The sequence below is a fragment of the Ovis aries genome, chromosome 1 (genome assembly GCF_016772045.2).
Source record: "Ovis aries strain OAR_USU_Benz2616 breed Rambouillet chromosome 1, ARS-UI_Ramb_v3.0, whole genome shotgun sequence".
In the NCBI taxonomy this organism is placed as follows: domain Eukaryota; kingdom Metazoa; phylum Chordata; class Mammalia; order Artiodactyla; family Bovidae; genus Ovis; species Ovis aries.
Genome location: NC_056054.1, coordinates 7207696 through 7221029, shown reverse-complemented (window position 1 = coordinate 7221029; position 13334 = coordinate 7207696). Strand labels below are relative to the sequence as shown.

Here is a 13334-nt window from a genome sequence, read left to right as displayed (position 1 = left end):
AATAAAACTGTCAGATTTCCACAAATTTCCCTTTTGGGAAATTAGAAGTAAATTGCATTGCAGATTTTTTTTTTTTGGCCGCATCACTTGCTGTGCAGGATCTTAGTTCCCTGACGAGGGATCAAACCCTTCCCCACTGCAGTGGAAGCACGGAGTCCTAACCAGGGGACCACAGGGACGTCCCTGTACTGCAGATTAACTTGAGGAAAAAGGACACCTGAGCAACGGAGACTTCCTGTCCAAGAAGCAGAGGTTGTGTATGTTTGGTCAGGCTTTCTTTCAGCCTTTCTGCCCCTTCTTGTACTTTGGGGTTCTTCTCCTTGGTTCCACATTTTCACGTATTCCCTAGTTTTATTTGGTTGCAAATTTTACATTGTGTTGCTGCTTTGAATAGGGTCTCTTTTATTATGTCGTATTTTTGTTTTGTTTGTTTATAGGAAACATGATCGTTTTGCCTGTTATTTGGGGGGAAAGAACGACTCTATCTACTGGAATTACAAATCTAGAGGCTTCAGCAGCCTTGCTCCCCCTACCCCCAGAGGATGCCTTTCTGAGTGATGAAGAGTCTGGGAGAGTCCTGATGAAATTCCTTCAGGCACTGTATCCAGTCATGACTTTTTAAGCTATCTGAGCCAATGAAACCCTATTCATTTGTTTACTTTGCTTTAAGCTAGGTGAGTTATTGTAATAAGGTTGAATTGTATGCATTGGCTTACTAAATACTACATACAAGTTTCTTTCAAATGGGCATCGGGCCCTGAACTGACATCTGATAAGATGTTACACCCACAAGTATACAGCATTTAGCTACAGAAGACAGACATGCTGTGTCTATTTTACATATACTATTATGAAGGGTGCATATTTGAACAAATGAAAACTTTAGTTGACTTCTCTAAAAATTCTTTTTAAACATCTCTCAGTTCAGTTCAGTCGCTCAGTCGTGTCTGACTTTTTGCGACCCCATGAATCGCAGCATGCCGGGTCCCCCTGTCCATCACCAACTCCCGGAATTCACCCAAACTCATGTCCATCGAGTCAGTGATGCCATCCAGCCATCTCATCCTTTGTTGTCCCTTTCTCCTCCTGCCCCCAATCCCTCCCAGCATCAGAGCCTTTTCCAATGAGTCAACTCTTTGCATGAGGTGGCCAAAGTATTGGAGTTTCAGCTTCAGCATCAGTCCTTCCAAAGAAATCCCAGGGCTGATCTCCTTCAGAATGAACTGGTTGGATCTCCTTGCAGTCCCAGGGACTTTCAAGAGTCTTCTCCAGCACCACAGTTCAAAAGCATCAATTCTTCGGCGCTCGGCCTTCTTCACAGTCCAGCTCTCACATCCATACATGACTACAGGAAAAACCATAGCCTGTACACATTGGCAGTCACCCCACATTCCCCTCATCCGTGACAACCACCCGTCTAATTTTCTGTCTCGTTAGATTTGCCTGTTCTGGATATTTCAAATAAGTAGAGCCATATCATTCGTGGGCCTTCGCATCTGGCTTCTTGCACTTGGTGTAATGCTTTCAAGGATCATCCTTTCTGTAGCAGATGTAAGCACTTCACTCCTTTTCATGGCTGAATAACACTCTGTTGTATGGATATAGCACAGTTTGTTTACTCATTTATCCACTGATGAACACTTGAGTTTTTTCCGATTTTTGGCTATCTGAATGATGTTGCTCTGAATATTTACATACAAGCTCTTATGTGGACATATGTTTTCATTTCTTCTGGGCATATATAATTAAGAGCATAACTGCTAGGTCATAGGTAGCTCCATATTTAACATTTCAAGGAAATGCCAAACTACTTTTCAAACTGTACCATTTTGTATTTATACCAGCAATATATCAAGAGTCCCAATTTCTCTATCTTCTTGTCAATATTTGTTACTATCTGTCTTTTGGATTACAGCCATCCTTGTGAGTGTGGAGTGATGCCTTGCGGTTTTGATTTGCATTTCCTTAATGGCAATGATCTTGAAAACTTTTTCATGTGGTTACTTGCCATTTGTATATCTTTCCTTCACCCATTTTTAAATTGGCTTATTTGTCATTGTATTATTGATTATAAGGGTTCTTTATATATTCTGGATACAATTCCCTTCTCAGGGACTAGATTTGCAAATATTGTCTCTCATTTGGTGGGTTGACTTTTCACTTTCTTGACGGTACCTTTTTCAGCACAAAACTTTTAGCTCTGATGATGTCCCATTTACCTATTTTCTCTTTCATCACTTGTGTTTTGGGTGTTATGTCTCAGAAGACTTTGCTCAAGCCAAGATCATGAAGATTTATATTTCTGTTTCACTCTAAGAATTTTATATTTTCACTTTTCATATTTACATATATGGTCCATTTTGAGTTAATTTTTGTGTATGGTATGAGGAAGGGGCCCAACTTCATTCTTTTGTAAGTGGCTATGCACGTCTTCCCAGCATCATTTGTTGAAAAGATGACTCCTTCCCCACTGAATTGTCTTGGCACTCTTGTTGAAAATCAATTGACAGTAAATGTGAGGTCTATTTCCAGACCCTCAATTCGATTCCATCAAACCATTACCTGTCCTGATGCCAGTATCACCCTGTCTTGTTTACTGTAATGATGCAAGAAGTCTTGAAATCGCAAAATCTGAGTCTTCCAATTTTGTTCGTTTTTAAAACATAACTGTGTTGGCTATTCCAGGCCCCTTATATTTCCACAGGAATTTCAGAATCACCTTGTCAGTCTCTGGGGGTGGGGGCGGGAAGCCAGCTGGGATTATAGTGGGGGTCGTGTTGAATCTATAGATAAATCGGCAAGTGTCACCATCTTAAATATATTGCCCTCCAATCTGTGAACATGCTTTCCCTTGGTCAAGACCTTCTCTGATTGTCAACAATGTTTATAGTTTTGCAAAGACCCCTTAACGATGATATACAAACATGCGGTGGTCATGAGCCAGCAGCTGGATGAGGCGGGAGGAGACACTAGTGGGAGGGATGGGGGTGGGTGTACGGCAGGGTCTGAGAGAAGGGGTGCTGTTGTTCTACCCCGCCTGCCACAGGCGGAGTCGCCCACCCAGCCCCAGCTCTGGCTCCCCTCCAGGCCTCATCTTCCCGCTTTGGCGTCCTGGGGTTGGTTCGGTGTCATCTTCCCCCTTTGCACTATTTACCAGAACACGCTCAGACATCTCACTCCTTGCCAGGGACTCTGCAGGGTGACACTGCAGGTGGGGGCCGAGGTGAGAGGAATGGGGAAGCGGGTGACTGGGGGGAAATGCCCCCAGCTGCAACAAAGCAGGCTTTTGAGGGAAAACAAGACAGAACAAAACACTACAGCCCGCGGGCCAGGAGCAGGCGGCCGCCTCCCCTCCCGGGGCGCTGGGGACAGCCTCAGGCGCGCCTGCTCTCCTGCCTGGCCCCGGAGTCCCCTCCCTGTCTGAACAGCCCTGCCTCTGGGAACCAACCTTCTCCAGGGAGGGGCTGTCGAAGCTCTCGATCTGGTTGTTCAGCTCTTTGCTCAGACGCAGGCTCCAGTTGGAACCCCGAGTCTTCTTGAGGGAGTTTCTCAGAAACTGGGGGTGGGGGAGAAGGCAGAGGTGCGCAGGGCTCAGAGGGCTGTGTGCCTTGAGCAGCGACTGTCCCTCTCTAGCGCCTTCCCCGGCCTCTGGATGGCTTCGCCCTCTCAGCCCCGACCCAGAGCCAGTGCTGTGCGGGCTTGGGGGCTGCCGGGAGGGCTCCCCTGGGCCGCCTCCGGGGCTCCTGGTTTCCAGGCTGGGGTCTCGTGCTGCGGCTGCTCGTGCTCCCCAAGCCTTCTGACAGGAGGGGAGCGTGTTCCGTAGGGGCTCCTCAACTCCCCACCGCCCCCCACCCCGGCCTCAGGCTGCGGGATCGCCTCTACCTGAATCAGCTTGTCCTCCCACGTCTCCTGGTTCCACGTAAACTCAGTGTGTTCTGCAGAGAGAAGGCCGCCCGCGCTCCTGCCTCCTGCCGCTCCTCCATGCCGCCTCCCAAATGCAGCAGCTGGGTCCTCCGTGGATGGGCTCCCCACCCGCCGCACTCCCTCTCCACCCTCCCAGGGACCCGAGTAGGCTGCGCTGGCCACCGGGAGCCTGGGCGCCCTGGCTCAGGCCACGTGACTTGTACATGGCAGGTACACTGCCTGGAGGTGGCTCACACGCCCCGGGCTCCTTTGCTCAGATCAGGTGGTTAGTACATTGCATGTACACTAGGGGTGTGTGTGAGGAGATCACAAACGCACTCTGAGCTTCTTTGCTCAGGCCACATGACTGGCACCCAGCGGGTACGCGGCGGGGGGTGGGGAGTGACTCACACAAGCACCGCAGGCTCCTTTGCTCAGGCCACATGTTTAGTACCCAGCGAGTACACCAATGTGGTGCGGGATGCTGGCTTGCGAACGCAACTTGGGCTCCTTTGCTCAGAGCCAGGTGATTAGTACACAGCGTGTACACTAGGGGTGTGTGTGGGGTATCGCACAGGCACTCTGGGCTCCTTTGCTCAGGCTACAAGACTAGCACCCAGTGGTACACTGCAAGGCGGGCGGGACTCACACAAGCACCACAGGCTCCTTTGCTCAGGCCACACGTCTAGTACCCGGCATGTGCACTTAGGGGGTGGCTTGCGCACGCACCCGGGACATCTCACCTTCCAGGTACTTCACCAGCAGCGGGATCTCCAGTTCCCACATGTCAGCCATGGAGGGGGCGATGCTCTGGCTCAGGGTCTTCAGAAGGTTGAGCATGGCGATCCCGCGGCCCTCCCCCTTGTAGGGGGATGACATCAGTACCTGGGGAACACCGAGACTCCAGTGGGGCCCCTCCTGGGCTGGGCAGCCCCAGGCCCCGTGCACCCTAACCTGAGGCCTCGCTGTCTGAGCCCATAAAGGGAGAGTTGGATAGGATGGGGCCTTTCAAGCAGAGCTCCGAGGACTCCCAGGATCAGAGCATCCCTGCAGAGGATGCTGAAGAGAGGAAAAGAGAAACGAGAGCGCAGACTCCCTCCGCACCCAGGGTTCCACGGAGCTTGGAGCAGGGTCAACACAAGGACGAAGATGCATGGGTGCAGGGCAGAGCTGACCCCCAGGGAAGGGCAGGCTGCTGACAGTGTCCTGCAGATGCTTGGGGCCATTCAAAGGCCCAGCAGAGAAATCTGGGAGCCTGCTGCCCTTGCCGCATCTCCCCAGAGGGACGACGGGGGGCTGGAAAGCTCTGTCCTGCCAAGCATCCAGCTCCATGCTCCCCCTGGAGGCCCTGGGGATTAGGAGCTCATGGGAGGGGCGCCGCAGGACACAGACGGGGCCAGGCCAGTGCACAGCCCCCGTGAGCCACTCACCAGGAGACGGGCCAGCAGTTTCTGTGGCGCAGGCAGGTCCACTGGGGAGAGAAAGATACAGGATACTGAGGCTGCCCTGCTCCTGTGCCCTGGGGAGCTTCTCCCTGCAAGGTGCTGCCCCAACAGCATCCCATCGCCCCCCAGAATGCAGGAGGGGTCAGGACAGGGGATTTTCCACAGAGAACATCAATACAACTGGCCGTCCCGGGAAGAAGGCGCCTGGTGCTACAGGCTGGGTTTGAGAATATGCGCCCCCTTTTTTTTTTCAATTTAACAATTTATTTTAATTGGAGGCTAATTACTTTACAATATTGTGGTGGTTTTGCCATACATTGACATGAATCAGCCATGGGTGGACATGTGCTCCCCATCCTGACTCTCCCTCCCACCTCCCTCCCCCATCCCTCAGGGTCATCCAGTGCACCAGCCCTGAGCAATCTGTCTCATGCATCGAATCTGGACTGGCGATCTGTTTCACATATGGTAATAGACATGTTTCAAATCTATTCTCTCAAATCATCCCACCCTCGCCTTCTCCCACAGAGTCCAAAAGTCTGTTCTTTACATCTGTGTGCCTTTTGGTGTCTCGCATATAGAGTCATCATTATCTTCTTTCTAAATTCCATATATATATGTGTTAACATACTGTGCTCTTTTCAGGATGTGCCCACTTGGGAGCACACACCCGTCTGGCTGTGAGAGTGTTTCTTTCCTACTGTGAGTCTTGGCCTTGTTGAGCCAACAGTAACTAGACACCAGCCCCTTCCCCTCCCCTCCCTCTGCAGGCTCTGGGAGCCTGGGAGCCCAGGAGTAGCAGGAACTCATAGCATTTGGACCAGCGGCCGAGGGAGGGGCAGGCCTGCTGAGAAGCTGCAGGGAGGGGTGGCACCCAGGAAGGAGCCAGCCTCAGACTCAGGGTTGGGGCAGGAGGTAGACCAGGGGGTGATCTAGCCAGATGCTCAGAGCTGGCTCTGCCCTTCACCATCGCTGGGTCCTGTGAGGCTCCCAGTCACCTCCTGAAAGTGGACACATCCATCCTCAAAGCCCCAGGACCATGACAGCAGCCCCCTTGGATGGCAGGGTCCCCTGTAAGTAGGTCAGTCTAGTCCCTTTCTTGAGGGTCTGATGCTAACAAGTGCGTCATCAGGGGCGAGTAGGAGGGCCTGGTGGGGGTAGTTCCAGAGGACTCGGATGGGATATACAGTCCTTCCAGAGGGCTCATGGGGGCCAGAGAGCTGACACTTGGGGGAAGCCTGAGCCAGGACCTGAGGTCTGGGCCAGGTTGGGGGGGAGGTGGGGACAAGAGGAGTGGGCTGCCAGAGGAAGAGTGTACGATTGTAACCTCCTGTGATTTTGGTAAGGGCGGCCTCTTCGGCAAGGCCTGGCTCTCTGGGCTCTGGGCTGCTTCCTGGAGAAGGGGGAACCGTCCCAGCCACGGGGCAGCCCACCTGCCCAGTCCCTCCAGCTGGCGCAGGGGGGCTGCCCACCGTGCCTGCTCTTGCTTGCGTTGGCCTCCTCGTCCTTGGCGTGCAGCTGGCGTTCGGCCAGGTTGGTGAGGCTGATGCAGATGGGGGTCAGGGCCTCCGTGTAGTCCGTCTCCATGATGTAGCACAGGAGCCTCACCCAGAACTCCTGGGGGCGGGCAGGGAGGGGGCGCGGGGTCAGCCTGCGGTGCCACGCCTGCGGGCCTCACTCCACCCGCATCCAGCACATCCTCTTTGACCAGCCCTCCCTCTAACCCCCAATCCCCTAGAGAGGCTCACTGGGCCGACAACCCAGCTGCGCTTGCCAACTGTGATGATCAGTTTCTGTGTCAGCTTGGCGAGTGAACACACAGTTATTCGATCAGGAACTAATCTGGGTGTGGCAGTGAAGGTATTTTGATGCAATCTGATGAAAGTCCAAAATCTGTATAGGAGGTTACTCTGGATAATGTGAGTTGACTTCATCAGTTCAGTTCAGTTCAGTTCAGTCACTCAGTCATGTTCGACTCTGCGACCCCATGAATTGCAGCACGCCAGGCCTCCCTGTCCATCACTAACTCCCGTAATTCACTCAGACTCACATCCATCGAGTCAGTGATCATCCAGCCATCTCACCCTCTGTCGTCCTCTTCTCCTCCTGCCCCCAATTTCTCCCAGCATCAAAGTCTTTTCCAATGAGTCAACTCTTCACATGAGGTGGCCAAAGTACTGGAGTTTCAGCTTAAGCATCGTTCCTTCCAAAGAAATCCCAGGGCTGATCTTCTTCAGAATGGACTGGTTGGATTTCCCTGCAGTCCAAGGAACTCTCAAGAGTCTTCTCCAACACCATACTTCAAAAGCATCAATTCTTCAGCGCTCAGCCTTCTTCACAGTCCAACTCTCACATCCATACATGACTACCGGAAAAACCATAGCCTTGACTAGACGGACCTTAGTCGGCAAAGTAATGTCTCTGCTTTTGAATATGCTATCTAGGTTGGTCATAACTTTTCTTCCAAGGAGTAAGTGTCTTTTAATTTCATGGCTGCAATCACCATCTGCAGTGATTTTGGAGCCCCCAAAAATAAAGTCTGACACTGTTTCTACTGTTTCCCCATCTATTTCCCATGAAGTGATGGGACCGGATGCCATGACCTTGTTTTCTGAATGTTGAGCTTTAAGCCAACTTTTTCACTCTCCTCTTTCACTTTCATCAAGAGGCTTTTTAGCTCCTCTTCACATTCTGCCATAAGGGTGGTGTCATCTGCATATCTGAGGTTATTGATATTTCTCCCAGCAATCTTGATTCCAGCTTATGTTTCTTCCAGTCCAGCGTTTCTCATGATGTACTCTGCACGGAAGTTAAATACGCAGGGTGACAATATACAGCCTTAACGTACTCCTTTTCCTATTTGGAACCAGTCTGTTGTTCCATGTCCAGTTCTAACTGTTGCTTCCTGACCTGCATACAGATTTCTCAGGAGGCAGGTCAGGTGGTCTGGTATTCCCATTTCTCTCAGAATTTTCCACAGTTTATTGTGATCCACACAGTCAAAGGCTTTGGCATAGTCAATAAAGCAGAAATAGATGCTTTCTGGAACTCTCTTGCTTTTTCCATGATCCAGCAGATGTTGGCAATTTGATATCTGGTTCCTCTGCCTTTTCTAAATCCAGCTTGAACATTAGGAAGTTCACGGTTCACGTATTATTGAAACCTGGCTTGGAGAATTTTGAGCATTACTTTACTAGCATGTGAGATGAGTGCAATTGTGTGGTAGTTCGAGCATTCTTTGGCATTGCTTTTCTTTGGGATTGGAATGAAAATTGACCTTTTCCAGTCCTGTGGCCACTGCTGAGTTTTCCAAATTTGCTGGCGTATTGAGTGCAGCACTTTCACAGCATCATCTTTCAGGATTTGAAATAGCTCAACTAGAATTCCATCATCTCCACTAGCTTTGTTCGTAGTGATGCTTTCTAAGGCCCACTTGAGTGATCACACCATCATGATTATCCAGGTCATGAAGATCTTTTTTGTACAGTTCTGTGTATTCTTGCCACCTCTCCTTAATATCTTCTGCTTCTGTTAGGTCCAGACCATTTCTGTCCTTTATTGAGCCCATCTTTGCATGAAATGTTCCCTTGGTGTCTCTAATTTTCTTGAAGAGATCTCTAGTCTTTCCCATTTTGTTGTTTTCCTCTATTTCTTTGCATTGATCGCTGAAGAAGGCTTTCTTATCTCTTCTTGCTACTCTTTGGAACTCTGCATTCAGATGCTTATATCTTTCCTTTTCTCCTTTGCTTTTCGCCTCTCTTCTTTTCACAGCTATTTGTAAGGCCTCCCCAGACAGCCATTTTGCTTTTTTGCATTTCTTTTCCATGGGGATGGTCTTGATCCCTGTCTCCTGTACAATGTCATGAACCTCATTCCATAGTTCATCAGGCACTCTATCTATCATATCTAGGCCCTTAAATCGATTTCTCACTTCCACTGTATAATCATAAGGGATTTGATTTAGGTCATACCTGAATGATCTAGCGGTTTTCCCTACTTTCTTCAATTTAAGTCTGAATTTGGCAATAAGGAGTTCATGATCTGAGCCACAGTCAGCTCCTGGTCTTGTTTTTGCTGACTTCATAGAGGTTCTCCATCTTTGGCTGCAAAGAATATAATCAATCTGATTTCGGTGTTGACCATCTGGTGATGTCCATGTGTAGAGTCTTCTCTTGTGTTGTTGGAAGAGGGTGTTTGCTATGACCAGTGCATTTTCTTGGCAAAACTCTATTAGTCTTTGTCCTGCTTCATTCTGCATTCCAAGGCCAAATTCGCCTGTTACTCCAGGTGTTTCTTGACTTCCTACTTTTGCATTCCAGTCCCCTATAATGAAAAGGACATCTTTTCTGGGTGTTAGTTCTAAAAGGTCTTGTAAGTCTTCATAGAACAGTTCAACTTCAGTTTCTTCAGCGTTACTGGTTGGGGCATAGCCTTGGATAACTGTGATATTGAGTGGTTTGCCTTGGAGACGAACAGAGATCATTCTGTCATTTTTGAGATTGCATCCAAGTACTGCACTTCGGAATCTTTTTGTTGACCATGATGGCTACTCCATTTCTTCTGAGGGATTCCTGCCCGCAGTAGTAGATATAATGGTCATCTGAGTTAAATTCACCCATTCCAGTCCATTTTAGTTCGCTGATTCCTAAAATGTTGACATTCACTCTTGCCATCTCTTGTTTGACCGCTTCCAATTTGCCTTGATTCATGGACCTGACATTCCAGGTTCCTATGCAATATTGCTCTTCACAGCATTGGACCTTGCTTCTATCACCAGTCACATCCACGGCTGGGTATTGTTTTTGCTTTGGCCCCATCCCTTCATTCTTTCTAGAGTTATTTCTCCACTGATCTCCAGTAGCATATTGGGCACCTACTGGCCTGGGGAGTTCCTCTTTCAGTATCCTACCATTTTGTCTTTTCATACTGTTCATGGGATTCTCAAGGCAAGAATACTGAAGTGGTTTGCCATTCCCTTCTCCAGTGGACCACATTCTGTCATCAAATCCGTTGAGGGTAAGAACAGGTTTCCCTGAGGAAGAAGAGAGTTTGCTTGCCTCAAGGTTGCAGCCTCAGCTACTGCATGAGTCTTCAGCCTGCCGGCCTACCCCCTAAATTTCAGACTTGCCAGCCTTCACAACTGCACAATATATATGTTGTTGTTCAGTTGCTCAGTCGTGTCCGACTCTTTGTGACCCCATGGACTGCAGCACGGCAGGCCTCCCTGTCCTTCACCATCTCCCAGAGTTTGCCCAAACTCATGTCCATAGAGTCAGTGATGCCATCCAACCATCTCATCCTCTGTTGTCCCCTTCTCCTCCTGCCTTCAAGCTTTCCCAGCACCAGGGTCTTTTCCAATGAGTCGGCTCCTCTCATCAGGTGGCCAAAGTATTGGAGCTTCAATTTCACCATCAGTGCTTCCAATGAATATTCAGAGTTGGTTTCCTTTTGCATTGACTGTTTGGACCTTCTTGCTGTCCAAGGGACTCTCAAGAGTCTTCTCCATCACCACAATTCTAAAGCATCAGTTCTCTGGCACTCCCCCTTTTTTATGGTCCAACTATCTCATCTGTACATGACTCCTGGAAAAACCATAGCTTTGACTATAAAGATCTTTGTCTGTAAAGTAATGTCTCAGCTTTTTAATATGCTGTCTAGGTCTGTCATAGCTTTTCTTCCAAGGAGCAAGAATCTTTTAATTTCATGGCTGCATTCACCATCTGTAGTGATTTTGGAGTCCAAGAAAATAAAGTCTCTCACTGTGTCCATTGTTTCCCCATCTACTTGCTGTGAAGTGATCCGACTGGATGCCATGATCTTTGTTTTCTGAATGTTCAGTTTTAAGGCAGCCTTTTCACTCTCTTCTTGCACCTTCATCAAGAGGCTCTTTAGTTCCTCTTTGCTTTCTGCCATAAGGGTGGTGTCGTCTGCATATCTGAATTTATTGATATTTTTGAGATACACACACACACACACACACACACACATCTCCTACTAGTTCTATTTCTCTACAGATTCTTTTTTTTTTTTTCAATGTCACAACTCTACAGATTCTTACAGCCATGACTCTAGCCTTCCAGCTTCACCCTGCCATCTCCCATCTCACCAGATGATCACTGAACACCCCCAGTGACCCTGATTCCCTTTAGGCCCACTCCCATCCCTAGGAGTTTGGGGTTAGCTCCTGTGCTACTAACAAGTGAAGTTGCTTGATGTGTTCTAGTGATCAGGACTAGAACCCCTGGCTACTGGGCTCCCCCAGGGATGTAGCATAATGAACAAGAAAGAGCATTTTCATCCTGGCTCCACTCTTTATCAGCTTAGAATCCTTGAGCAACTTAATGAGTCCCTCTGAGCCTCAGTTTCCTCATTTATAAAAGCTAGGTAATAATAACAACAGACCTTACCTTACAGGGTGGTTGGGATAATTAAGTAAGACTCTAGTTGCTACACATCTGGCACAGTACCTGCCGCATGTGATTAATGAATTGTAACCATTATTATTATTATTACTATAACTATTATTTCTGTAATTAAGAGAAGCTGCCACTGGATGGGAGCATCTGGCCCATGGCCTCGATTAATAGACAATGATTCCCTCCATATGCAGTCATGGTAAACTTTCCCTATCTTATTGCTATGTCACATTGTAATGCAATTAAAAATGGACACACTTGTTTCCCCTAAAGCCTGTGAACAACTTGGGGGGTCATCCTGAGCCTTCCTGTGTGTGCCCTGATGACTTACACACAGTTGGAACTCATGAATGTTTGTGAGATGTAATCCCTAGAATCATTTATTTGCACACTCACACATATACACACACGCATGCATATGCATGGGCTTCCCAGGTGGCCCTAGTGGTGAAGCATCTGCCTGCCAGTACAGAAGACTCAGGTTTGATCCTTGGGTCAGGAAGATCTTCTGGAGTAGGAAATGGCACCCCACTCCAGTATTCTTGCCTGGAAAATTCTATGGGCAGAGGAGCCCGGTGGGCTACAGTCCATGGGGCCACAATCAATCAGACATAACTGAGCGACTGAATACACATGCACGCATGCACACACACACACACACACACACACACACACGCCTGGACTGAGGGGCTTTAAGTTAATGGATGCATTTCAAGCAATAAGTCAAGTGATACATATTAGGCCTACTGTGTGCCAAGCACTGCCCTGGTGAAGGTAATAAGGGCCCACCAAGGAACTGAATCTTGAAAACAAGCTCAGGTAATTGGAAGATCTGGGGCCCCCCATCCTCCCAGGTAGTGGCAATGGGAGAAGCAACAGTGCAGAATTCTGGGCCTGTGCTGTCGTCCCCTCACAGCCTAGCACAGCACAGACACGAGCCATCAGCCCCAGCGGGCCAGCCCAGTGGGCCAACTCACATTAGTCATCCCACTGACAGAAGAGGTTATGATCTTCACGGTGTCCATGGTGACCTTGTGGACCATCTTCTCCTCTAGGTCCCTCTGATAAAAGTTGTCCCTGCGGTTGGTCTGGAAGACAGAACCAAGGAGTGCCTGCTTGTGGGCCAGCAGGAGCTTGCCATGGGCTCAGCTGTGGTTTCCTCTCCCGCAAGAGGCTTGACACCCAGACACTGAGTCTCCCAGATGCCCAGAGCTGTGCACATGTTTCACTGTTTTCTAGACCCCTGGCAGCTTCCTGTGTGTGTCTGTGCGCATGTACACGCACCCAGGTTCATCGAACAGTGCTCTTTCCTCAATGCAGTGGAAACCATTTCCAAAGCCCAGCTGCTCCATCATCACTCACCAGTTTGTAGGTGGACAAGGTCAGCTGCACAGACACATACTTCAGGCCCCAACCTTTGATCCTGTCCTGGAAGCCGGACAGGGCCAGCTGCCCGATGATGCGGAGAATGGCCATCCTCACCTGAGAGGCCAGAGCACAGACATGCTGGGCGCTAGAGGTTCTGCCTCCTGCACCCAACCCCATGACACGAGACAGCTAGGGTCTGAGG

General features: G+C 49.2%; 1 protein-coding gene across 1 annotated transcript in view; it reads right to left on the bottom strand.

The window, feature by feature from the left end:
- Positions 1-13334, bottom strand: part of LOC105616273 (maestro heat-like repeat-containing protein family member 2A) — a 57745-nt gene that overhangs the window by 25905 nt on the left and 18506 nt on the right. Inside the window, exons 12-18 of the mRNA XM_027967386.3 lie at positions 13127-13246; positions 12742-12852; positions 6821-6965; positions 5334-5374; positions 4647-4788; positions 3883-3935; positions 3449-3556 (exon numbers count right to left, since the gene is read on the bottom strand). Coding sequence (XP_027823187.2) covers positions 3449-3556; positions 3883-3935; positions 4647-4788; positions 5334-5374; positions 6821-6965; positions 12742-12852; positions 13127-13246 — 720 coding nt within the window. The remainder of the gene's footprint in view (positions 1-3448; positions 3557-3882; positions 3936-4646; positions 4789-5333; positions 5375-6820; positions 6966-12741; positions 12853-13126; positions 13247-13334) is intronic.